At 43.1% G+C, this 26,567-nt stretch overlaps 1 protein-coding gene across 3 annotated transcripts in view; it reads right to left on the bottom strand.

The window, feature by feature from the left end:
• Nucleotides 1-26,035, bottom strand: part of gria1a (glutamate receptor, ionotropic, AMPA 1a) — an 86,598-nt gene extending 60,563 nt beyond the window's left edge. For all 3 annotated transcript variants that reach the window (XM_069670304.1, XM_069670306.1, XM_069670305.1), the window contains exons 1-3: nucleotides 25,489-26,035; nucleotides 25,218-25,352; nucleotides 4,177-4,416 (exon numbers count right to left, since the gene is read on the bottom strand). In XM_069670304.1, coding sequence (XP_069526405.1) covers nucleotides 4,177-4,416; nucleotides 25,218-25,352; nucleotides 25,489-25,576 — 463 coding nt within the window. In that variant the 5' untranslated portion in view covers nucleotides 25,577-26,035. The remainder of the gene's footprint in view (nucleotides 1-4,176; nucleotides 4,417-25,217; nucleotides 25,353-25,488) is intronic.
• Nucleotides 26,036-26,567: the final 532 nt, after the last annotated feature.

The following is a 26,567-nucleotide window of genomic DNA, read 5'->3' as shown; positions in this document are numbered from 1 at the left end:
ATTGCAGACTGCACGCTCACAGCCAGCTTTACGTCCTCCAAGCACCAATTACAGGATCCGTTACTCAATTACACTGTCACTGATATGCTGCTGAGATACTTTAGCATCATAAGGACTGGGGCAGAGCAGCCAATGAGCTAAAGGCTCATGCTAAGACAGGAAATAAAAGGCGATTAGAGAACACATTGATCTTGAGCTCTGATTTACAGTCTGACTCACTGTTGTACTCTTTTGCTGCTGGCAGTAGACCAATCAGATTCCTCTCAAGCTGGCAGTCACAGTTGTTCCACCGAGTAAATAAAGTAATTTCCCCCGCAGCAGACTGGCAGCCATTACCCAAAATGAATTATAGCAATTACAAAATCTAGAAATGTAAACTAATACATGATGTAGCTGTGCTTGTTCCACTAAGCTGCCAAACACTGTTAAAGCCACCGTAGGCCTGTATACGCGATGAGTTTTGCATATCCTCCTCCATGTTTGTTTGTTCATGTTCATGCAGGCTTTCTGCATATTGAGTAAATTTTATAATGGCTTATGCTGAAGAACAACAACAACAACACAGACTGTCAAAAGAAGAATGAGAGATGCACGCGGTCGCTGCCTCTGAAATATGATTGCTTGGCCTTATTACAATGCACACCAGCTGCTCTCCAGGCAATTCACGCTGCCTGTTTGACACCAGGTCATTAAGAAACACAAAGATGGATGGTGTTTCACCTCCACATATGACCACAGAACAGTACATGTAAATAAATTAGGCATCTCAAAAACGGTGAAATATCACCAGAGAGGAACATGGTAATGTATGGCCTGGTGTCTTTTTCCATCCACTGTTGTTCATGAGTGAATAATTGTCGTCCTTGGTGCTAAAGCTTGTAGCAGTGTTACTGATGATCGGCATGGGAACAGAGGAGGCACTTTATCATGGCTGTGAATGAAGCCAGTGGGTCCTGACTGAAGAAGTGGGCAACTGTCTTTGAATGGAGTCCAGCCCTGGAGTCAGTGAGGGTTTCAGCACCATGGACAGCACCAAGCAGACTGAGAAGGAGGCTCTGTCCCAATAAAACAGTTAAATTATTTGAATCTTTTTATATTATTGATTATCTTTTTTCCTTTAAAATATTCTGTGTTCATATATTTATCTCCCTTTGCATTATTAACATTATGTTCAAGCACTTTGCCATACAGCTGGGGAGCAGTCAAGACAGCCAAACATTAGTGCTAGTGCAAACCTCTATTTACAGATTCTACATGGAAGTGTAGAATCTGTAGGCAGGGATGTGGATTTTAAGTATGACAAGTCTTCTGGTTTGTGTCTGTACTACGCTTGTAGTCCCAGTAATATTGACCAATCACGTATCAGCAGGCTGCGGCACATGCAGGAAAAACAATCTGTGTGGAGAGCAAAAGCAGGCAGAACGCATTATCCACCATAATCACATCCCAGCTCCCATCAGCGGTCGTCTGACAATGAGTTTTTCACGTTTGCAGTGCAGACTTGGAGATATTTATTTAAACAAAAAAGGCAACAAACAAAGGCTTACTGTTTAAGAGTCTCGGTAAAACAAATCCAACGAAAAGCTCCGATTGAAAATCCAACAAAGGGAGGAAACACAAACAGCCACGAGGAAACAGGACATCCAAAGGTTTCACTGTGAACGACGATTATTCACGACAAAGACAAACGGCGAACAATGAACTGGCACTGACACAGGGGAGCACAGAGACGAAATAAACTTGGGAGGTGACGCTAATAAGACACAGGTGAGACAATCAAGAGGCAGGTGAGAACAATGAGGGCAGGGCACATAATCAAGCAAGCGGGAAAACACACAAAGGCAGGAATCATCACAAGGTGTCAAAGCAATACAAAAACAGGAAAAACCTAAATAACGAAATACAAACCAAAAAAACTAAACTACAATAACTCATGACACATTTAGCTTCTTATTAATCTCTATAAACAGACACCTGCAGCAAGTTCAGCTAACAATCCGCTCTACATCTAAAATTCAACTTGAGAAAAATTCCTTTGACACTGTGTCATGAAAGCCACTCAGCGATTAGATTTCCCGTCTTCCTCGAATGCATCAGAAATGTTCGACCTCCGTTCAACAAACGAGCATGGACTGTAAACAATGCAGCACAGTGCTGGCTAAACCTGACACGCCCAACGTTCTCGAGCACGTCCCCAGAGGTTATATCGTCTCAGACTGTAGCCGATGGGTTCTGAGATTGGTGCTTGAAAATCATTTTCATGTACAGAGTGTTATGTACGTTAATGAAAGTTTGTATGATCTTAGTATCATCAGTAATGCAAAACATCATTTATCTTCCATCTATTAATCATTCCCTTCCTGCTTTCTCCACTTTCTGCCTCACTGTGTTTACATTGAATATCCTCTCTCCCTTTAAATGTAGATGTGTGGCTGATGCACCCCTATAAATCAGAGCCAGCCTGACAGGGAGGCGCGTGAGACTGGCCAAGGTAAGAACAGGTCCTCCAAAGGCATCTTGGAAGAGAATAATATCATAATGGAATCTGGCTGTCATAAGCATCTTCCTCCTGGCCGGAGGCAATACACGGGGACCTGGGCACCAGGCAATCGAGCATGAGAAATAACACTCTGGGGAAACCATTTCCTGAATATTGTTTATGATAGGTTTAATGGGCTATCAAATTTGTTTTGCCGTTCTTTCCCGGCTTTTTAAAATAAAAATGAGACGTACTTTTTTTTGCTGAAGCTGCGTGGTAAGACAGCAAGACATGTTGTATGTTAAGAGAAAAAGGAAAATAAAAATCTGAAATGCTGAAAGTGAAAACTGCAAATGGTTGTCCTTGACCACATCAGATAATGGATAAAAATAGTTGGAAAATGTGAAATATTTATGATACAAATGCAGCATAAATGATGAGAAATAAGAAAACTTTTTCCCTTTTCAATTTTAGGGCTTAAAAAATAAGAAAAGTTGGAATAAGATAACAACCATACACACACACACCAGACAAATGCCTCACAAATAAATATGATTTTTCTTAAGGGCTTAAAATAACCCGGTAGGAAGGGTGACTACGGCGTTGTATCCAGGCAACAGAGGACTACTGATACGGTTTCCAATGGCTCCATCCCACCACTCAATCACACAGGGGTGACCCTGCACACAAACACACAAACACTAGCCGATAGGTTTTGCGAGTGGATAATGAAGGGATCACAGAAGATAAAAAAAATCTGTGGGACGTGTGTGGAGCCGAGGCCTTCATGCATCAATACAGCAGGAGTCCACTGTGAAATCTCCCTGTCACTGCTCGATAGCGTGCTCTGCAGAGTGACATGACGGCATCTGTCTTTTAAAGCTGACTTAACCCCGCTTACGTCTCACACAAGTCAAAAACAAGAGAAGATAAAAGTTGCCCTCATACTGTATGCAAATTAGCATACGCTAAATAAGCACACATACACAAAATACACCCTTCATGCTCTAAAACCCCCAACACCTGGGACAGATGGCACAGCATTATGGGAAGGTTTTACCTGATTGGCTAGCGAGGAGAGGAAGAGGAGGAGGCAGGAGGCTGACAGGTGTGTGCTGCTTTATTTCTGTCTGCCTCTGCAGGAGGGTTGTTGAGATGTTTAAATTGAACGCTACAGCACTTCTCCTTGTTGTTTCCTTCTTCTTTTGACACGATACTGACAAAGGCACTGTAGCGACACGGGTTACTGCTGACGACCGCTCAATGAAAAGCTTAATCTTTTGTCCCATTGTGTGATTTATCTGCTGTTCAGCGCAGGTCAATGTTTCTTTTCTGTGTTCTCCGTCTGTACAAAAGACGCTGGTCTAAAATAAATGATGCTGCTCATTGTACAATGGCTGTGATTGACCCTATTGCTGTCGCCATGGCAATATGAAGACGGCTAATGGTGTTTTCTTTAACGACGCGGACCGTCTTCATGGGCACGTCGTTTGGTGGAAATGCTTTTTCCTAATGGTTATTCCGAGACAATGGGGATGATAAAACATCAACAACGCATCTGTTTATAACCTACATGTATACGGTCACATCTTTTTATAATGATGCAGCAAGGCTAAGAAGACATGTCTTTATCAGATATTAAGGTGTAAAAAATATGTTTTATGTGAAATTGAATAAAAAGTGAATAAGGGTCCTACCGGAGTCAGAGCTGTACATGTAGACAAATTTGGTCCATCCGTAGTGGTCGATCACTCCCACCAGAGCGTCCTGCAGCTCGGGCCTCAGCTGGATCACAAACTGGTTGGCCGTCTCGATGGGGAAGGACGGCGTGACGAAGCAGACATGCAGCGCCCCGCAGAAGGACATGAGCATGTTGACCGTCTTCCTGTCATAGAGGCCGATGATGGCGTACACACCTTTGGAGAACTGGGAGCAAACTGTCGGGACAGAAAAGAGGAGACGGGTTAGTCCCGAGAGTAATTATAGAGTCGTGAATTTTTTTAATTCAACCACGAAAAACTCCACGTGTGGGCCAAATTATAGGAATAAAAACTCCCCATCGAGTCAGTACTTGCTACTTTGGCGCACACCAAATCTAGTACAAGAAACTGTAGGATTTGTTTGCCTGTTACATGACACCTAGACTTTATGTAGGCTTGTAGCGATTGAACTTTAAATGATGTCCCATAGATTTCCTTATTCAGACGAGACAAAGACATATTGAAATAATGGTGCAATGATTAGTCAAAGTATTGACAAGACGGTCAGTTCCAGCTTCTGCAATGTGAAGAGTTGGGAAGCTTTCCATTTCTGCCATTATAGTAGATCGAATATTACTTAGAGTTGGACTTCCTGTCAAACCAAAAAGATCAATTTTACAATTTTTCTGTGCGTTACAGAAGAAACAACTAATCATTGAATAGAGAAAATAATCATTAGCTGAATGAAAGGTGGAAGTAGTCATCAGTGGAGGCCCTATATTGAATTACATTGATTTGAAGTCAGTCGGGTGGCACTAAAAAAGGATTTAAGATTGTTTTCTACCATCTACATTTATTCATTCACTCCGATACAAAAAAATCTGAAGAGAGACAGAGAGAGAGTAGAAAAATCTTCATTGGAATTGTAATTTAAAACTAGCTCAAATGGCCTCGTCCATTCAGCTACTTAGTCGCATGTTTATGCGGAGCTGACTTGTTTGTCCATCTGTGTAGCAGCAGCGTGTGTGTTTGCCTGCAGTGAGAGGTGGAGGAGGTGAACGCAGATTAGGAGTAGAGAGGTTAATCAATGCATCCCCGGGGTTCCATTGACATTTTACTGACAGCAGGAGGCGGCTTCCATCTCTCATTTTCTTTTCTCCCTCCGTCTCTGCATTTCTCTTTCTTCCATTGTCTGCATGTCAATCAGTCTCCCCTCACTCCCTCTAATGTCTTTAAATAGCTCATTTATGATCTCCTCTTTGGAAGGTATGTCCTCTCTGTCTTTTCAGCATGGCGTGCTATCTTTGCACTCGCAGGTCTGGCCTGGGCTATTTTCTGCCGTGGCGATGGGTGGGCCTTACTTATCGCAGTATTTACCAAACAGATTGAAGTCGCTGCCTGTCCCCGCGCGAGGGCCAACTCGCTGCTGCGGGGCTGAGGGAAAGACAGAGCGAGGATGGCCGGTACCCAAAACGCCTAACCTGTCACAGACCTGCACCCTCCGGGCAGGCACGTGTGTGTGTTTGCGCGCGTGTGTGACGGAGATATAGGGAGAGCGAGAAAAGGAGCGAGAGGCGAATTCAGCGGTATCACATATAAATACGTGTGCACACACATGAGCGCACACACACACATGCAGTCTCTAGTGCTCCAAAAGCCTGGTGACTCACCCTACTTAAAGCAAGCCCTGAAATAGACATTTTGAGCCTCGCCACACCGACTCAGTAACAGAACTATCTTTCCTTCATGGTCTGCACACGCTCTCGCTATTAAATCGACACTCGCTCTGCTATTGCTTTCCTCTAGCACACATTATATTTCCCCTTACAATTTTCTAGGACCAATTTTGGCTGTGGCCTCCATGTTCTGCCTGGATAAAAGGTAATGAGAGCTTGTTTGACTTTTTGTGCAGTGTCCCATTACTCTACCCTACAGCAGGTAACCGTGTTTCACTGAATATGACTCACTGCTCATACCTGCAGTAATGTCTGTCCGAAAAAAGCAAACAAAAAAAACAAAACATGCAGCCATGTGGCACGGACCTCCTGCTCCGAGCTGGCAAGAGAAGCATGCCTTCGCCTAATTCGACAAGAGCATGACACAGAGCGTTAGTGTAACTCAGCGGACTCTGGTCTTGGTCAGATAGCAGCAAAGAGAAGCGGCGCGTTCGAGGGTGTTTGTGAGCGAGCGGCTTGTTAGCGCCGCTCCACATGTGTAACGACGTCGGAGGCTGAGCCGAGAGACCTAGAAGTGATCTCGAAGACCCCGGCAACACCTGTCCACCCTGGCACGGCGTGTCTCCTCACCGCGGTTACAGCTGCGGTCTGTTTCTCTGGCAGGGATTACAGTCGCTCAGAGCTTCTAAAGGACTTTTGGAAGATGAAGAGGGAATTGTGAGTGTTTGGACATTTTGTCATAATTAGGTCTCTCCTCAAGGAATTAGCAAATTTGCAAAACTGCCTTGGCTTTGCGAAATCCTTAGATAGTTCCTGGAAATAATGGAGCATTTGCAGCACATTTCCACCGCATCACATTTTTATTTACACTCAAACAAGCCATAATCGTTTCCAAAAGCCAGCAGAAGTCTTCAGCATGCATACAGATGACGCTGGAAAGCTTCACTGGAACGTCTCCTGACTTTAAATTTTCACCTTTTTTCTAAAAAACTTTCCCGATGAATGAACAACCCATTTGCATACGTATTTGCATTCGGTGTGGCCAAAGAGTTTTGGGCTGCAGGAAAAAGAGCGAAAAACTCCAATCCTGAAGGGACAGATACTCGCACAACAGGAGGAGCTGTCAGGAACAACTCATGCAGTTTCTGTCTTCCCTGTTCTCTGTTTCCCGTGCCCTGCAGCTGTTCCTCTGCTTAGCATGAGCCAAATATCAAATGACAGACGTGTCTGTGCCGGCTGCACAAAGAGGGCGTGTTTGTGACAGTTGTTCCTGCATGTGAAGTTGCGGATGATGGGAGGGCTGCTGAGGGTTGGTAAGCAATGCTGCATCCTTTATAGCGCACATGAATGTTTTAAGCCCACTACAAATTCACAGAACGCTACCTGACCGTTGTTTTTTTTACTCTTAGAAATGAATTCTGGGTTTGTCTTTATAATGAAGCTATACAAGTTACCAGGACAGATGTGTGTTTGAATTAGCAATGTGTTAATGTAAGGTTTTAGCCTGCTTTTAGCCTTTTTTCACAGACGTTAAGATTAAAAGGAAACAGGATTCAAAAATACCTTTAAAATCTTCCAGAGCAATATGTCAATACATGTCAATTTTTACCAGATATATTGGTACGCTGCCTCTGTCAAAGGTTTCAAGGTGCCCTTGTGCATTTACCTGCCTCCCAGCCGCTCCACTGGAGCTGCTCACTACACTGACTGTAGGACCGTGGTATTACAGAGCAGCTCCTTCCTGTGTGTGTATGTGATGCTTTTTTCAATATCTCCACATTGCTTGATATGTCAAAAAAAAAAAGAAATCAATACTGTTGAATTGAAATGTACCGAGTGGTGTCGCAAAACAATTTCCAAAATGTATTTTTTGGGGGAGCCAGAAACAGGTTTGCAGGAATCAATAAGAGGCAGGTGTTCTGAGAGTGTTGTCTCTGTAAACACATGTACACATGGACTCATGGGTTTACAGCAACCGCATGCAAACCGCAAATTTAATATGGATGTTATTTACATTATATGCCTCCACAAATACACAGTGCGGGAGGAGGAACGCAGGGTTTCTACTATGTTCTTCCCCTAGGACTTGCATGCCATTATCCTGTGCAACATTAAGGTCAGCAGTACAGAGGGAATTTCACAGCAGCAGGAAGCCGGGTTCAACTGGAGGGAGCGTGCTGATTGTAGGGTTCTTGTTCAGCCATCCATAAAGGTCTTTTTTTAATACAGCCCCACTACTGAGGGCTGACATGTCAGGTGACATGACTCCACAGAAATAGGCCATCCCATGAAGTTGCAATTCTTATTCAAACATCAACGTTATACTGTTTTATTCTGCGTATTTTTTGCTGTGCAGCTCAGATGAAATCGTTTCTTTTTCCAAAGGTATGAAATGATGTTTTCTTTTCCTTTAGGCCTCGATGAACAAAGACCATGAAATGGAAGAGTGAGTGGCTAAAACCAAGCCCCACTTTTCTCCACCGCAGAATAACCCGGCCAGATTGATTCCCAAAGTCACACAGCACCTTCATAGAGTGAGTTTCAATCCTGCTACTGTGCCCTGGTTTATGTTGTCCATCCAATGTCACCTCTACACCACAACACAGTGGATGTCAGACTGATGCTCAGGGAGGTAAAATCTGTTTCTTTGGCAATCAGAACTGGGAGTAAAATGGGACACAGATAGGAAAACCGCAACTCTATAGTATAGGGCTGCAACTACGCATTATTTCTCACACTTAATCTTATTTTTATACTATATAAAAAATAACTATGGGTCATTTTTTCCGACCACAATCTTAAAGGTAATGGTTAATCATTCTGTAAACCACATTGGAGAAGCTGGAAGATTGTATGGGGCCTCTTTGGATTGGCTGGGTCCGTCGGTTAGTCCAACATTTTGATCCAGACTGAACCATTACAACAACTCCACTGTCACACAGACTGCCATTACATTTCTTTTGCACTTTAGGGTGTCCAGATGATGAAGCTGACTGGTGATCATCTGACTTCTCCTGTAGCACCAATGGTGGGTCAACAATGTACACTTATCCTGAACTAACCTCTGCACATCTATTACCCTGAATGTGCTCGTAAGCAGATGTTTACAGAGATGCAAAACATGGTAAACATTATGCCTGCTTAACATCAACATGTTGGCATTGTTAGTCCTTGTCAGCATGTTTACACTGCACTGGTGGTAGGTTTTAAAAAAAGTTGCTGATTCCCATTTATCTTCTATCAATTACTCTTACACTCATCCCTGGGCTGCCAAAAAGGGTTATGGATGCTTCTATCAGCAATTGCAGATTAGCGGGTGTCACTTTATAGATAAAAGTCCAGCCAAGCTAGCAAAGCCAGCCTGAAGTGTCTTTTATCAAGCATCTGAGAAGCCACGTGTGCAAGTGTTTTGGGTTCTTCACCGCAAATGGAAAAAGGTACCTTACAAAGATTTGGCGGACTTTGTAAAAAAGCAGCTATCCAAGCCCCTTTTTACACAGAGGTTCTGCATCAGAGCTATAATAAAGCTCCACCGTTACGCTGCCAACGGTAGCACTGTCACACTGACAAAGCCTCTGTCACCACCTCCACTGCCTGCGTAATACAGGCGCAACAGTCCTGTCTTGAACTCTTGAACAGGCTGGACTCTACAAAGGAGGGCTTTTGAATTCATTAGAATAATTTGAATTTCATCTCAAATGAAGTCGAACTTGATTTGTGGAGGACCTGACAGCTCAGATTGCAGGTGTGGGCCTTTGGGTTAAGCACTGTCTATTTGGGGACCTTTGTTGCATTTCAGTCCCCATCTCAGTCTCTCTTCATTTCCTCTGATCTCTTTACTGTCAGCTTTGTAATGGATGTATTGATATAAATACATTATATATATAAAAATGCACTTTTTACACTACATGTCACATTATAGAAACTTCAATGACTGTAGTGATTGTTTTAGTTACGTCTCCTCTCACCGTTCCTCCTCTCTGCTAATCCGCAACAGATCGGCTGCAGGAGTCGGATTTGTCAACAGAGCTGTCAATCATGATGTAACACCCCCTTTTTATAGCCTCAAATAACTATTTAAAACTAAACTTGTCATAAACACTTGGACATAAATAAGCATGATAAGAACTAACAATTTAACAAGAAAAAAAAATGTATTTGACGTGTATTTTGATTTTATAGTTTGACTCATGTCCCATCTGTTAACATGGAGGTGGCGGGCATTATGACCTTTACTGCAGCCAGTCAGCAGGGGGCGATAGAGATATTTTGGCTTCACTTTTAGGGAGCTGCCATATTGTCCATCTTTTTATACAGTCTATGGTGTTGCCCAAGGACACTTCGACATGTAGACTGCACCAATTGGGGATCGAGCCAACCTTCCAGTTGATAGACCATATACGATATAGGTATATACTATATAGGTATATATTAGATAGGACTGTATGTATGAAGACAGGTTTTTATTTTGACTGCAGTGCAGTTCCTTTACTTCCTCACACCTACAGGGTATGCTATAGTATCTTTCCTGTATTCAGTTTAAGGTCTCCTTTTGAAAGATGAGAGCGATGACAGGAGCGGGAGGTTGCTGTCCCATTAAGCAGTAATATACACCATCTCCACAAGGGTGAAGGGTCACTCAATCAACCGCAGAGCACTTTGAGGGGAGATAAACACATCTGACACCAGACACTGGAATACGCACACAATCATCCTCCACTCAGCCACCCATGGCTAATAACTGTCAGATGATGTGTGTAATAAAAACAGAGAGCATGTTGTGGTCCCTCTGGTCCCATCCATCTTCTGCAAAGCCAATCAGCTCTGTTAATGAGAGGCTGGGCTCAAGAGCCGATATCGATATTCACGCATATACATGAGTATAAGGGGGCACGCACTCGCTGCAACCTCAATGAAAAAAGTCTCGCTGGTTGTGACATGAGAGCGCCTCACACACAACTTGTGCTTGTGAAGATTCCCTCAGGTGATGGGCGGGGGTGGCCTACTCCGCGAGGCCTCCAGCACAGCATGACTCACACAGTGCAATCAATCCCCTACTATTCAGAGGACAGGGACCCTGGGGACTGAAAAGCAGCTCCACCGTGGATCTGCATGAATGTCTGCAGAAATGACAGAGGAGGATCTGTGGGATCTCCTGCAAACGACTGCTCTGCAGAAGATGATTCATTCAGTGATAACGTCTCAATTTACTGACAAAAGAGATAATTTCATCCATGCATGTGCCGTAATACTGAGTCAAGAGCATTTTTTGGGAGGACGTGGGCTTTGCCTCAGTGCTTTCTTACCTCTCTGGGTACCCATATTCCCCATGGAGTGTTGCGCTCCAGAGAGGTGCACTCGCTGTTCCTGGGTATAAACAGCTTTAGCTCCTCAAGCTTAAGGGAGATTTACCGCCTGTGCAGGAGCAATAAAACTGTGTTTATGTCACCGCTGTTACCAGTGTGTGTGGCAAAAAAGAAAGACCAAAGAGAGAAAGGAGGAAAAGACAGATGAGGAGGTGAGCTGGAGAAAAATGAAGAAAATAAAGAGAGACGGCAGACAGGAAGACGTTATTCTCTGGAGCTTCCGCTGGTGGGAATAGCAGCGATCAGAGCAGCTGACCAGCCAAACACATCTTAGATTAATGTCAGGCAGCGTCGGATACTCATGGGAGATTACATTAGTTGAAAAGGGGGTAATGGAAGGTTAATAAGGATAAGCCAAAAAGCAAGCGTGTCTCGAAAAAAATGAAAGTGAGACAGAAGGCAAAGCCGGTTGTCTGAGAGGAGAAGAATCAGAAACATTAGCGTCTCTGAGAGGAGATGATAGGGAGACTGCTGCGAACAAAGAGAACAGATGCCAGCCGAGCGGTGGGAAACACGGGGACCACACGGCGAAATCTAGATTCCTCCTATTTCCTCTAAGTAATAAAACAATGGCAGCGCGTCGCCTCATTAAATGGGTAATCGAGGGTGTGAGAGCACTCCCCTCGGCTCCGAACATATCTCTCCCTTCCCGTGTCTCACTCTCTAACCCCGTCACGCTAGGCTATTGTCTCTCCTCCTCACTGTTTCTCGCCACATTCCCAATCTGGTTTGCAGCGGAGCCCCGCCGCCCGCTGAATAAATGCTTACCTGGGCAGCGGGTCAGAAACCCAGCCCAGACCAGCTCCTATCGGGGGGTATGGAAACTCCAATTATCTCCTTAACCGTCATCCCTTCGCAATTATCTCCCCATCTGCTTATCAGTGTCGACAGGTGCAGAGGGAAGGTCCCGCTCTCACACTTTCATTTCTCTGACAGAAGAAGTGATGGAGGTGGATATGCGGAGCAAGAAGAGGTAAACACACAGCCTGCATGCTAATTCATTAGGAGCCGCTGTATAAATTAGCAATTGTCTTCAGCAAATTCTAGTCGAGCCACTGGGAAATGAAGTGTTTGTAATGGACCTGAACTGAATGTCTGAGTAGCAGAAAATGTTGCATCCATTTTCTTACAACTCAATAGAGCTGCAAGCAACACAGATCGTCACTGATGATTGTTTGTTATTTTTTATCGTATTAGAATAGTAAAAAAATCCAACTATAATTCCCATGATGATCCTTTGAGGTGACGTCTATGAATACAAGCAGCATATTATAATGTTTCAAGTTTAAATCTGTCAGTTTTGCTTGATTATTGACTTAAAAGTTAGTTATTGTTGTCAATTAATTCTGTCGAATATTATCAATTAACTGCATCTTAAAAGCAGCCGCAATCACAGTACTATGAACAGAGAGAGGCGGTCGTTATGGATACAATCCTCTATGTATTATTTAACATATATTGTGATAGTAAAGTCTTAATGGAGTAAATTGATTATTTAAAGTCATAATCTTGAAGATTTTCATGTAAATTAATGTCTGTTTAGTCACTATGTATCGCCGCATGAGGTAACACAATGGTGATTGAGCTTACGGCCCACTGATGAAAGTCTTTGCATTTGTAGTATTACAGACTGGGTGTCTGTGGCGACCTTAGCAGAAACAATTACAAGCGGCGCCCAGTTAGTGACACGTTTTCCATCAGCCAGCAGTGGTTGGTCTGCCAGAGAGGGTAGGCGGAGCTAACCGGCTGCTTTTCTGGTGTCTGCAAGTGTTGCGAGTAAACAGTAATCTACTATGGTTTGAACAAACAAAGAAAAGATCAATGACTACAGATACAACTTCAAAAATAAGTGAAAATCCAAAGAAAAAGAAACAAATTCGACGCTCAAATGAAGGCAAACAGTCTAAAAAGGAAAGCGACCGTCAGCGAGGAAAATCAAGAGTTACAACCGGAGCCAAACGTGCAACACTGTCTGTACATCTGGGAAGTGTGCTCCCGCAATTACCGTTAATCACCATAGGTGCCGCCAAAGAGAACAAACGGAGATCTTCAAGATTACAACTTTAAATTCCTGCAAACCCCTCCTCCAGTCAGCAAATGTCCAGTCATAGCTTAGCAGCTCAAGGCTCAGCAGGCCTGTCCATGCTTGGATCTCTTTACATGTTGAACGTGTGTGCATGGGACTAAAATGTCTGAAACATTTTGACATTTCTTTCTGTGTTTTCAGAACTAAAGACACGAGAGCAAGTGTACAAGGATGGAATTAAACAGTGTGTTTATCTGCTATGGTGAAGTGCAAACATTTGCAATGCTAACAGAGATGCTAAGAATACTATAGAGGATTACTCTTTGAACCTAATTACATATCGTTAGCTAAGTTTGAGATCTGTTTCAGGGTTCTCATTTCAGAACATGTCGGGCTTGAAACATACCAACTCTCAGAGAGCTAATGGCGATTATCTAGTTAGCTAGCGACAGCAGAATATGCTATCGAAATATGAAGGACACATTTGCCCCTTTTACACTGCCAGTTCAAGGCGGGATTTTTACGCTTAATGTTTAAAACAAATTACAAGAATATCAAGCAGCACCTCTGCCACCATTATAATTGTAAACTGCTGAGCCGTGCACAAACAGAAAGCCCGACAGGCGTAGCAGCAGTAAATAAGGGGGGCGGGGTTTAGCAGCACACCATAAATCCAACATCATCTGGTTGTAGTCCCACTCACAGATTTATAACATTAGTCACAAGAGTCTTATACACCCACAGATAAAAGTGAGAGGCTAAACTGTATGGCAAAATCTGTGGTGGTAGACACATTTATATTGCCTCGTAGAATCTATTATATTGATGTCCCCTTGTTATCTATTTGTGTTTTTTTGTTTGTTATTGTGATCACTTTGGCTTTAAGCAACTGTTGCAGGCCTGATGTTGAGACAGATATTTAGTACTGAGAGCATCTGCGCCGTGGAGATGACAGCAGCAGTCTTGTGCTGTCACTGTTAGAACAGTTACACTATGTCAAAGTGGTTAATATGCTTGTAGACTTTGTTCCTCATTAAAGTACACAGAAGCTCCTGAGATGTGCTGTACGACAAAAGAGGGACTCCGCTGCTGTCTTTGCTGGGGAAAAAAACAAAACGTGACAGCTGCCGTCATCCGGCGCTCGTCACCTCCACCCCGCAGCACCAATCCTGGTCCTCTTCCCCCCGAACGCATTGTTTTCTAATTGCCAGCCCCACACGTCTAGGCTCAGACCTCCACGTCCCAGCTGCCATTACCTCCAGGGACAGCAGATTTGTTTTAAATACTTGGTGAGCCTGTATGAATACAGAGGAGGATTCGGAGAGGGCTTAGAAAGACAATGAGGGGAGCAAATAGAAACAGAGTGGACGCAGTTATCAGTGATGTGTGTGTTTATGCGAGACAAAGACTGTTGTATTCTCAAATGGCCACTGGGGTTACTTTTATTTTGAAAATTGTCATGGAGAGGAAACGGAGATTAAATGACAGCTTCTCATTCATAAGTCTCTCTTCCGTATACATCCCATCTCCCTTTTCTCCTCACACCTCACAGTGAAACACTCCATCCCCCCTCCTGCTCCACACTCTATCACTCTGCTACTCTGGGAGCAGTTTTGGCTGATCTACATTGATTGCTATGGGCCATTCTCTATCCCTGGCGCTTCGGAGCAAGAAAATCCAAGCCCTCTCATTCATCAAACCAGCACCTGCCAGACTCTAGCCCAAGAGAACAACCGTCAGTTTCTTTTCTTTCTCTCCGACTCCCCCATTCTCTTTGTTTCTCCTCGACAAATAACTGTCATGTTCCGAACAGTCAGGAGGGAGCGGCGATCTGCTATTCGTCCGCCTCTTTTTTCGACAACACACTGAATGCTCGGTAATCCCTCTGAACATGCATGAACTGTGGAAGTCAGTCAGCACAGTTGTAGCTCAATGACTGACACAGTAGCTACACAGTGAAATACAACACCCAAGAGCCTCGCTGACACCAGCCACCGGGTCTGAAAATGCAGCTCAACCTCCACCCCACAACCCCCCCTTCCTTTTAGCACTTACATCCCAGCTGAGACTCTTTTCGGGCTGGTGTTTGCCACTGGAAAAGTGGAGCAAAAAGAGAGAGTAAGAATAAGAAAGAAGACGGTATTTCTTTTTAACTGTCTTCCTATAGCGAGGGGAGTGTTTTTGTTTCAAGCATTACAGTCGTTAACAGTTGAATCAGTTCAATTGTCTTTTTTTCTGCAGGGTTATTATTACATATTTATGCTTATAACTCCATGGAGTGATAGCTTTGGATGTGTTGCATTGAATAATACATTAAATGCATCTGCTCCAGCTCTGTCTCTTGCAGCTATTGTGTGTGATGTGTGTGATGTGTGTGTGTGTGAGCAGAGAACTTCACAAAGCAGCCTCACATGCTCCCACAGATTCCTATTTAGTAGTCAGAGCAACAAACCCTGGTGAGGAAAACTTAAGGCAGGTGAATGTTGCAATAGACTGACACACGAGGAGCCATGACATAGGAGTAACATAAGAGTTTTTTCATGTTTATGGATAGTTACATTTTTTTTTAGTCCTGCACACTTTTATTTTTTATTATTGTGAATGCATTAAAGTAGCTGCTGTGACTGGGGCACACAGCGTCACTGATTTACATCAATGCAATGAGAATGTAAGGATGATTTCAGGTGAGGTCAGACACGCCTCCAGTTTGATCTAAAGCTACTATTAACAGACAATTAGAGCTCCTCCCCTTATAAGTAGTTTGCACGTATATGGTGAAAAGTGCCTGGTCATAAGATAACAACATACGGAAGCAGTGGCTTCAAGTTCTGGCCTTGTTTTTTTTCTCCTTTTGATGGGAGATTAATGGCGAGCTAACTGAACTGTTGAGCCAGGAGCCGCTCTGCAAGGGAACTGAAAGAGAAAGCAATCACCAAACTCTTACTAGTGAGGCAGGACAAATTACTTTTTCTTCCTTTTCTTGGACTGAATTAAAAGGACAATCATAATTGTTTGTAAAGATCAGAGGAATGAATGTGTTGAATTATTTTGGAATATTTTGAAATGTCTGTGGACAAAAGATAATTTGATTGATGTTTTTTTCCCATTTTATTTTGTTAAAAATTGTGAACTCTCCTGAGTTTTTATCAAATATTGGCATCAGTATAATTTTTCCTCCCTTTCCAAATGTAAAATGTTCTGATCTCTCTAGTCAGTTAATTACAAAAGTACACATTGTTTTGGCACCACTGATCTAAATGACTGAATAACTTCTTCCACATCTGATGTCTGTTTAGAAATGATGCATTGATGCAGTAATTAACTTGGTGAGCATGATGCTGATAAGAACGATGGACAGTTTTACAAACGTGTTGAAATAACCTGGAATTATGATCATACAGCTCCGGAAAAAAAAGGAAGACACCACTCCAAATGTTGCTTGAGTCAGCATCTCTCTCTACATGTCATGCTTGTCAGCCCAGTCCTGATCTGAAGCCCATTGAACACCTGCTGAATGTGATCAAGAGGAAGATGGATGCTCACAGGCCATCAAACAAAGATGAGCTGCTTGAATCGTTTGCGCCAAGAGTGGCCCAACGTCACCCAACAGCAACGTGAAAGTCTTCCAAGATGCATGAAAGCTGTAATTAAAAATCAGGTTAATCCATCAAATATAGATAAGTAAGTTAAAACATGAGTATTCTGTTGTTAAAAATGAAAATGAACTTGTTTTCTTTGCATTATTTCAGCTCTGCAACTGTTTTTGCATCTTTTTGTTATCTATCCATTGTTATTTAAATTTTCTGCAAATAAAAACCTGAATGAGAACATTTTATTTGGAAGAGAAATGTTGTATCCAATAAAACAGAAACACACCTATAAATAGAAGAACCAGAGAAAAACATATTTCTGCAGTGGTCTCTTATTTTTTACCGGGCCTGAATGTTGAGTCACAACTGGACAAGTCTGAATATATTTTCTCTGCCAATCGCTGACCTCTATTTAAGCCTCCGCCAGTAAAAGTTCAACAATGTTTTTCGTTAACTATGACTAAGAAGTCAATACAAATACAAAATGACTTCCATTTCAAACCCTTCCATTGCTGTCTGACCTGATGTTTCCTTCTGAGGAGCGATTGAAACTATCAGTGTTTATAGCTGTTTGTAACATTACACTCAAAGACTAAAAACTGAAGCAAACAGTTTTTCACCATCTGTTTTTTATGTATAACTATAAATACATCCATAACTATAAAACACAGTTATAACTTGAATGTTTACAGCAGGGGTCTCCAACCTTTTTTGTAATTGCTGGTGGCGCTCCATGTTGATTCTTTTGTCAACTGAAACGATGGTACCACAGATGACGCACACACACTTGTGAATAAAAACTTGCTTTCCCACTCCCCGTGGAAATATAATGTTTTCTGCTTTATCTTGGTGTGACCACCTTTATCGTCCATCATAAACGTGGCTAAACAGGCTAATAGCACCGAACTCCTCACTTTAGCTCAACTAGCGTACAGCATAACTGACCCGACCTGTTGATGGAGGTTGCTGCAGCATTGCTGTGATTGGTTAGGTTCAGATGTTGACAAACTTGCGAGGAGCAACCCCGTTGTTTATTGACTGATAGGCTTCTCATATTATTTTGTATTGCAGGGGGCGGGACATCTGTGTCTTTGATGGAATTGAAGTGGGAAGAGGCTTTCAAAGTGCATTTTTGAGTCTTTGAACCTCTTGGCGAGCTACTAAAATCCAGGCTGCGAGCTACCTGTTGGAGACCCCTGCTTTACACTAATTATAGACAGTGAGTATCACCGGCATCACTGATATTATAATCTATTGCCAACAATCCAAGTCCTGATTTAACTGCAACATTCAACCACCCCTTGGCTTGACCTCTAGCTGTTACAGTTACTCATATCTATCCTCTAGGCCCGCCCGGACGGAAGCAGCCCCCCTCCTCTCATCTGTGTCTAATGATTACCTCAGAAGGCCTCTGTGTGGTACTCAGCTCATTGATCACGGCTGCCTCAAAGATCCTCTTCCAGTCCTCCTTAACCGCCCTTCAGAGACCTGGGAAAATGCTTCCGCCTGCATCGCAGTGACAACACAAATCGTCTCTCCCTTGAACGCTAATTAGCCTTAATGAAAGGTTTGTTATCAGAACGGCTGAAGCGGACACAGAATCAAATGTGACTCATGAAGCTTACATGTCATTCAAACTTGATGTTGTTGCTAGGTGTGATTTTCTGCAGGCAGGTTTTTCTTTAACCAAAAATAGCCAAAGCTTAGCCTAAACATCCGCGCACACATGTAGGATATCAAAGAGAGAAGTAGATAATATAGGCGCGAGCCTGCAGGGGATTTGACATGAAGCTAGCGATTCAGTGACGTCCTTATTATAAACCAAGTCAATAGCAGATTATGGTAATGTGATATCTAACTGAGGGGAACAGTGACTAATATTCTCCATGTACACACCGCTTCCCCGGCAGTTATTTTTAACCACTGGAAACATGTAAAATGAGCCGGTCGAGGAAGTGCTTTGACTGAGAATACAAAAACAAAGGCCTGTATAGCGAAAGAGCAACGGTCTGTAAAATACATGCTAAAAATACAGATGTTCCAGCCCTTAATGACTTGCTTTTTGGATGTGAAAGTAAGGAAGACAGAAAAATGCAAATTAGCTCCAGTATCCTGAACCACATTATGCCGTCATTTCTACCCTGATGACTCCAACGCTGGGACATAAAATGAATCACTTTGCCGTTCATTATTTCTATGCGTTATGTTTCTCCTCTCTCTTTGTTCCTCTTTCACTTTTGCTCTGCTCAACCCAACCTCTCGCCCCTTTTCCACCGCTCTTTACGCAGGTGGCGTCAAGTGTGTATGCGCCTGCGTATGTGTGTGTGTTTTTCTGTATGTGTGTGTATTTGCAGTGGGAGGTCTTGCTCCTGAAGGAAGTGGCAAGTCATAAGAGCCAGCTGATGAGTATCACCCTCATCCGGAGCTCCATTCATCCCTGTGCACAAGGGCCCATTCACACGCTGCTTTTCACACTCGTGGACCCCAAGAGCCCCCCGGGCACGCTCCCTCACTCACACGCGCTTACAGAGGTGAACCGCCACTCACTCATGACATCCTACACAGATGCCAGAACGGGCACCCAGATGTACACACGCTCGCACTCCTCCGCACAAGCCCAGGAATAGGCTGCTTTTCTCATCTGACTCATTATAAACAGGCCCCGAAGCCCTTCTTTTTCTTACAAGCACGTCTCTATAGCCTCCACATCCAAATATTCTTTCAGAACGAGTGACACACAGCAGGAAGAGGTGTCACTTTCATTTTTGCCGTCTCCTGCTGCTGTGAATTTTTCTGACATGCTTGTACCACAGCCCACCATCGTAGTCAGGGACTGCAGTGATAGGCGTGACACTACGAAGAAAAGATGTCACATTTGATGGCTGAAAGGGGCGACTGGATGGAAGGAAAATCTGGATTTCTTGTGTTGCTGATAGTGACTGTTCCTATTTAAGCTCTGAATGTTGGCAGTGATCCTTGATCAAGTAATCAGTTTCAGGCAGAAATATTTCATCAAAGGATATTTTACCTTTGTGGATATTTAAATCCTTTATTTCGCCAAGGATCTAAAGAGATAAAAGCAGGTACCATTTGAGACCAATTTGCCAAAATGTTCTTAGAAAGCCGATATGTGTGTGATGCTTTCCTCTGTTGGGTTTACACTGTGATTAAGACATCATTGCAGACCCCCTCCTCCCCCATCCTACTTTGGGACACAGGCACCGTGTTTGATCCACTTGCGACATCCCTGGAAAAGGTCGCCTGACCCTCATATTCACATAAAATTCCCTTCCGAGCACAGAACCATCTCATTAATGAGGGCATCCCGGGTGTGTTTACATTTCATTACACAGCTCTGACGAGCTCAAATGGCTCGGACGGGCGGGGGGAGGTGGGTACTGCTTGGGGTCTTTCGCAGCTCTTATTGTGTTTTTAAAGACTTCTCTGCAAAATGACACACCATATAAAGCCAAATCTACACAGGATGACTTCATAAAGTCTGTGTTTTTATGGACAGGTAGGAGATTTATACAATATCATATGAAAGTGCAGGGATATTCGGGCTTTACTCTGACAAACAACAGTAAATTTCCTTTTAGTGAGTGTGTTCAACATGCGGCAGCAGCCAGCACTGAACGTCTATAAATCTACGTGAGTGCTGTAGCACATAATGCTTTATTTCAAATCCAATTTTAAACTCATAACTGAATCTCATAAGAGCTGCTACAACCACATTACATTAAACCTCGGTGGCGGATATGGAGATGTGCTTATTTGGCATTATTTGTCTCTTTACTTTAAGCTGTATGTGCTTGGTAAACTAATTTTCTTGTCAGTTGTTTTTCATAGAACGATAAATTAACAAACAATAGACAGGTGTGTGTTGACTGGCATAGTAACAGTATTTAATAAATACGCCAGAAAACAACCTCATGCCTGATCCCTGACTAAACATCTGTCGCTAGTCAACATAGTGAAAAGTTTTAGGATCAGAGAGTTCGTTCCTAAGACTTTCTTCCAACTGGGCCTTTAACCCAGACACTGGGGGTTGCCACCATAAAGAGGATCTCTAGTAACCAGCATAATCAAGACGAGTCTACAGAAGAGCCTTCAGCCAAGAAGAAACATCTGTAGATCATCATGCAATCTGACGACTGGCGACAAGAGATTCAACTACAGTCCTACAGTCCTTCTGGCATTCAGAGAAATGGATTGAAAATGGAGCAAACCGTTGTAAGCAGAGATGATGAGCTGCTGAGGGTAACAATAGAGATAGAACCAGAGTTAAAGCCACCCCAGGTTTTACTTTCAAAGCCAGGGCTTCACACACTACAGAGGGCTGGGGGGAGGACGACGCAAAGAGAACAACAATCAAAGTGCAAGGTGCGTCATCAGCCCTGTCATGATTTAACACCTGGAACCTAATGAGGTCCTACAGACTCACATCCAATCTGTAGTTCGAGCACTTAGTTGGTCGTTAATGGTGATGTCTTGGAGTGAAGAGCATGTAGATCAATGCAATAACATTAAGGTGGTTAAGACCAGCCTGTCTGAGCCAGTTATCAGTCTATCTTTAAAGCATCACATTGGAGAGATGATCACGTCAGCATACGAGTCCCATTCCCACAGACAGGACTCAAGTTTCAACAATACCATGAAATATAGTTCATCCAGGCACCAGGTGGTTTTCCTCTTTCAGAATAGCTCTTATGAAATACCCTTCATTTTGAGGAGCACTCAATTACCCGATCTTCTGAAAAGCCAGCCAGACCACTGAACAGTTTCACCCTCCAAACCGATAAGCCATGGCACAAATTCTGGACTTCATGGATGGACCTAAAATTTGCAGTAGTGATAATGAAGCCTTCCAATGTTAGCCCTTTAAGTTGTGTGTAATATTTTTGTCCATTGGGTTTACACTTGGACTAAGTCATTATTGCACCCACCCCCCTCCTCCTGACCCATCCCACTTCAGGATATAGGCACCATGATTGACCAACTTGTGACATCCCTGGAAAAAGGTAGCCTTTTGAGCATAGGACCATCTCAGACACCAGATTATTTTCTTCTCTCTAAATAGCTCCTATCAAATACTCAACCTGTTAAAGGGAACTTGATTACCAGAGCTTCTGTTGAAACAGTTTGGATAGCACTCCACTGCACAAACTTATCATGACTCATATCACGTAGCTCATGGATGGACTGAACATTTTCAGTGATAATGCTGAAGTCTTCCAGATGTTCATAGGGCCGTGGCTCATAGGTCTCTTTGTTAAGCAAGCTAAAAATTGCCAAGATCGTATCACTCATGTCAGTAAAATATGGAGCTATTAAGTCACAATGTCCAGGCCTGTATTTTCACTACATTTCCCTTTCCCTCAGCTCAGATGCATTACTGCATCAAGAAGCTATGGTGATTTACTTCCCTATCAAAACCCCAAGGTTATAGCAAGGTCCAGACAGGACAATCTTTTCATCCTCCTTGAGGCTCAGACAGTTAGAGTAGATGATGGAACATCTTATAATATTGAGATATTAATTATTTTCCAAGGCCCCAACTGCCCCGTTTCAAGAGATGAGAGGGGAAGTTGGTCTGAAACCCCATCCAAGTTGAGGCATATGGGGCAGAGATTAGGACGGTAGAAGACTCGTCTTCCATCTTTAAGATGCAGGCTGAAGAGGTTGAGCAGTCAACACAATAAAAAGAAAAAGCAGTATTGAACAGTACCAGGGAAAATAACCTGAACTGCTTACTTTAGTTGCTAACAGAAGGTGGCCCTCTCCAGTGACAAACGAATCGTGTTTCTCTGGTTGAGACTTCTCCCTAAGGATGAGCCTCACCTTCTAGAGTGGTCTCCAGAAGGAAAATCCACCCAGTATGCACGACTGGCAAGGTTCTTCCATTTGGGACAACTAGAAGCCCATGCTCTGCAACATATGCACGTTTGTGATTTGGTGGGAAGTCCTTTTAATGTGAACAACGGGCTCCAGAGTTTTTGGGGCGGAAGGGGGTGGCTGAAGCCTTGGTGAGGAATCTTCACAGTCTCCTGGTCACTGGAGGCTTTGACCCATGACAGCGGGTGAGCAATAACCTGTCTGTCCCCGGCCACCTTCTTGCATTCGACGGATCAGCCAGCAGTGAAAATTGGATCAATCATGACCATCAAGACCCCTATGTATCCACACTTCAATTAGGAATGCCAAATGGATATGTTACAAACAGTGCAACATTGGTGACACTGTGGTCACCATGCTTAGTATCTACAAGACTTTGGCGAGCTTCCTGACTCCTGGAGAGCAGAGTTACCTGAGCTCAAGATTATACAACCTTCCCGTTGCTATACAAGCCCACACATGGACAGGAGCTGGAACAAGCAGGACATTCATGTCTTTTGCAACATGTCAGAGAGCGCTCTGCTGCTCACCTGGTTGCGTAGAGCCCCGAAGGAGGGATTAAAATCCCATTTCTCGCAGCAAGATCAAGGGTTGCACCAAAAAAAGCAGCCGTCACTTCCACAGCTAGAACTTTGTGCCGCTTTATCTGGCATCAAATAAATCCAGTACTGAAGACAGAGCTTAGTCTTCCCATGCGCCAGGTTAAGCTGTGGTTTGACTTCATTACTGTCTTAACTTTATTTTTAGTCAGAGACGTGCTATCAGTAGGTGTCGCTTGAATTCCAGGATCAGACAAATCACGAGGATTATGGTGATGTGGAAGAAAGAACACCACGTACTACATCACATCACTTGCTAGTAATGCTGATACTACTTCACTTTATCTATTTAGCTCAAGTGTGGTTGAACAAACGCAGCATTTAATTTATTGCATTACAATATTTTACGGGTTCCATTAGTGCTAATTATCCAGTAGTGAGTGATTATGAAGTATTTTAATGTTAAAAGGCTAAGTTGTCAGTTTATTTGTAACTTATAATGTGTCCACTGTGTAGATACTTCCTTACTACTATCTGTACTTAAGGCTGAATATGCTGGGATAATAGATGTATCTGTTCTTTTGGGTAGAACTATACAGCAATCAACAAGTGGACTGTGTGGACTGCTGAGGCGCCAGCGGTGAAGGAGGGTCCGCTCCTCACACCATTTCAGTTAGACTATCGTAATGTTTGTAATTGTGTTTTTTCAACTCCATTCTTTATTCTGTGAGCTGCGGCTGGTTTGTGGCAGCACCCAGCAGTTGAAATGGAAGAAAGACCAGTTTGTAAATTCCAGACATGCTTCAAATCGGAAATACAACAACTGACGTCTGAAAGACGTAATCAAATGTCTTCCAGTGAGGCAATGCCCCCAACAGGCAGACAAACAGGAAGGCAGAGTTTTCAAAGGGTTTCTCCTGGAAGTGTTTGACTTCACTTTAGCAAATGTGAGTGGACGACAGTCTCTGTCAGAGGAGAGGAGATGAAATGGGGGAAAAAATGCAGCTAAAAAGTCTCAGTGGCCACAAAATCTTGTCAGAATACAAAGGAGGGATAAGTGCATCGCTTAACAAAGAAGAAACAATCCAGAGTGTCATTTCTTTTGTAGAGCTATCATGGAGTAATTGTTTGGCTGGCATAATGGCACGCATTATCCCCCACAGGAGGATGGCAATCCAACTTCTCTGACCAAGGATTTAAAATGCTGATTTTTTTTAAAGCCCTTGTTGACCATAAATATTGAAGTGAACTAATACATTTGAATCTAAAACTTCCACATACATTCATTAAAGACACTCAGCAGCCTGTTTAATATAAGAAAAGGCTACATTACTGCAGATCAGATCTAAAAGTTGAAATATGTATTGTGTGTGCAAAGCTTGCAGGGCGGGAGGGTTTTATAAATGTGTGTTCTGCCAGAAATGATAATCGGATTGTGATCTGTGGCTAATTTAAAATGCATTTAGAGCCTTTTTTCCCCTCTTTGTTCCCATCGATTCAGAGCCCTGATCTGCGCTCTGGCTCTTTGTTTCCACCTCCTTATGAAAAAGCAGAATCTGTGCATCCGTTTTATAATTCATATAGCTGTAAACCTGATGTTATATGACTGTGGGATCATCACTGCCGCTGCAGAGGCTGATTTGAAAAGCCCCGTGGCTTCCCCGGAGCGCAAAATCACGCTGCAATCATGCAGAGGAAAGCAGAGAAAATAAGTCTTTCGCGATCCCACGCAACAGTTAAAATAACCGACCAACACACGGGAGTCTTTTCAGTAGGCTCATCATAAATGCGATTACAGCCTGCTCAGGTTTTAACGGTATACGCATGGAGTTCTTGGCGCTTTGCGAAGTGGATAAACAGATTGAGGGGGAGTGAAAACAGGCTGAACAGACAGAAGACGGGAAATGCCAGCAATTATAATCTGCTTCCATCGTGATATTACTTACAGGCATATGTCATGGAGAAGCTGTTCCCCATTTTGACCATATCCACCTGCGGCACCAGTTTGGGGATGTCCTGGTGGTGAGAGAGGGCGAAACGAAAAACCTCATATTCGTGCGATTCTGTTGGGAACAATCCTCCTGTTGAGCAGCAAAGAATCAGGAGTTAATGTTGGACACAGCGGACCCGAGGGTAAATCAGGAGAAACACTCAAATAAAAAAAGATACAACTTGCAAAAAGAAACAAAGGGTCTGGTGCGTGTGCGCAATTCTCACCTATATTGATGTTACTTGGAAAACTTGAGCTTGAACCCAAGCACATCCCCAGTAAACTGGTGTAGAGGATGGTGAAGCTTCGCTGCATATTTCCTTTTGCATTGGCGAAGGGAAAAAGAGCCGAAATCCAAACATAGGTTTGTCCGTGTGTGAAGTTAAATTCCCCGCTTCTCCTTTCGCCTCCTGTTAGAGCAGCTTTTACACCAGCATCGGCTCAGCAGCGAGACAGTGATCGCAATGGCGAGAGGAGGCACCTTTCTCTCTCCTCTTTCCCCTCTCTCTGCTGATGCTCTCGTGTCCTTGGCTGCTGTTGTATGAGAGGGAGAATGACTTCAGCATTAGCCGCACTGCAAAAAATATGCCCGTCTCGGAAAGCTGTTGATTCTCAATCTCAATTTATTTATTTGTTTCTCATTTCTCCTTCTCCTTGTTTCCCCCCCACCATGCGGCGTGATGATTTCTCTTGTTTTCTATTTGCAGGCAAATTTCAGTTATTACAAAAATGCCAAAACGCAACAAGGCAGAATACAGCAGATCGCTCACAAAAGAAAAGATCTATCGATAAATGTCAAACATTTCTTTTTAAAAAAAAGCTGTTTTATACAGAAAAGAAGTGACATTTTAAAATCTAAACTGAGGGAAGTGTTCATCTCTGAGAAATGGAACATTTTCACGCGCACTGCTTCACCAAATGACTCGCGGGATGAGTATTTTTTGCAGTGTACACCCTCAGAGCGCACCCACAGGTCCCTCAGGAGACGCACAGGATTCCATGAATATCCATTCATTTTCCTGCACTGCAAAAAGTAGCTCGTGTCCGTACAACTTATTCATAACGTGCTTTTATTTTGTAGTGAGTAGTTTTTTTTTGTAGTTTTCAAAACAATTGCAAAGATGTTCTTGCAACAGTAACCGTGACCACATTAGCAAAGCTGGAACAAGTTTAACGCTAAAATAAAAAAATATGAGACTAAAGAATAAACGTTTTTACGTCTTAGAAGATAAAATAAAGCAAATTTAAACACGGACAATTCAAAGGCAACTGGTCAAACTCCACCAGCACCACTCCAAAGAGAACC

Source organism: Semicossyphus pulcher, unplaced genomic scaffold (genome assembly GCF_022749685.1).
Source record: "Semicossyphus pulcher isolate SPU_LCO1_2020_fin unplaced genomic scaffold, fSemPul1.0.p SCAF_2, whole genome shotgun sequence".
NCBI lineage: Eukaryota > Metazoa > Chordata > Actinopteri > Labriformes > Labridae > Semicossyphus > Semicossyphus pulcher.
This window is presented reverse-complemented; position numbering and strand designations above follow the sequence as displayed.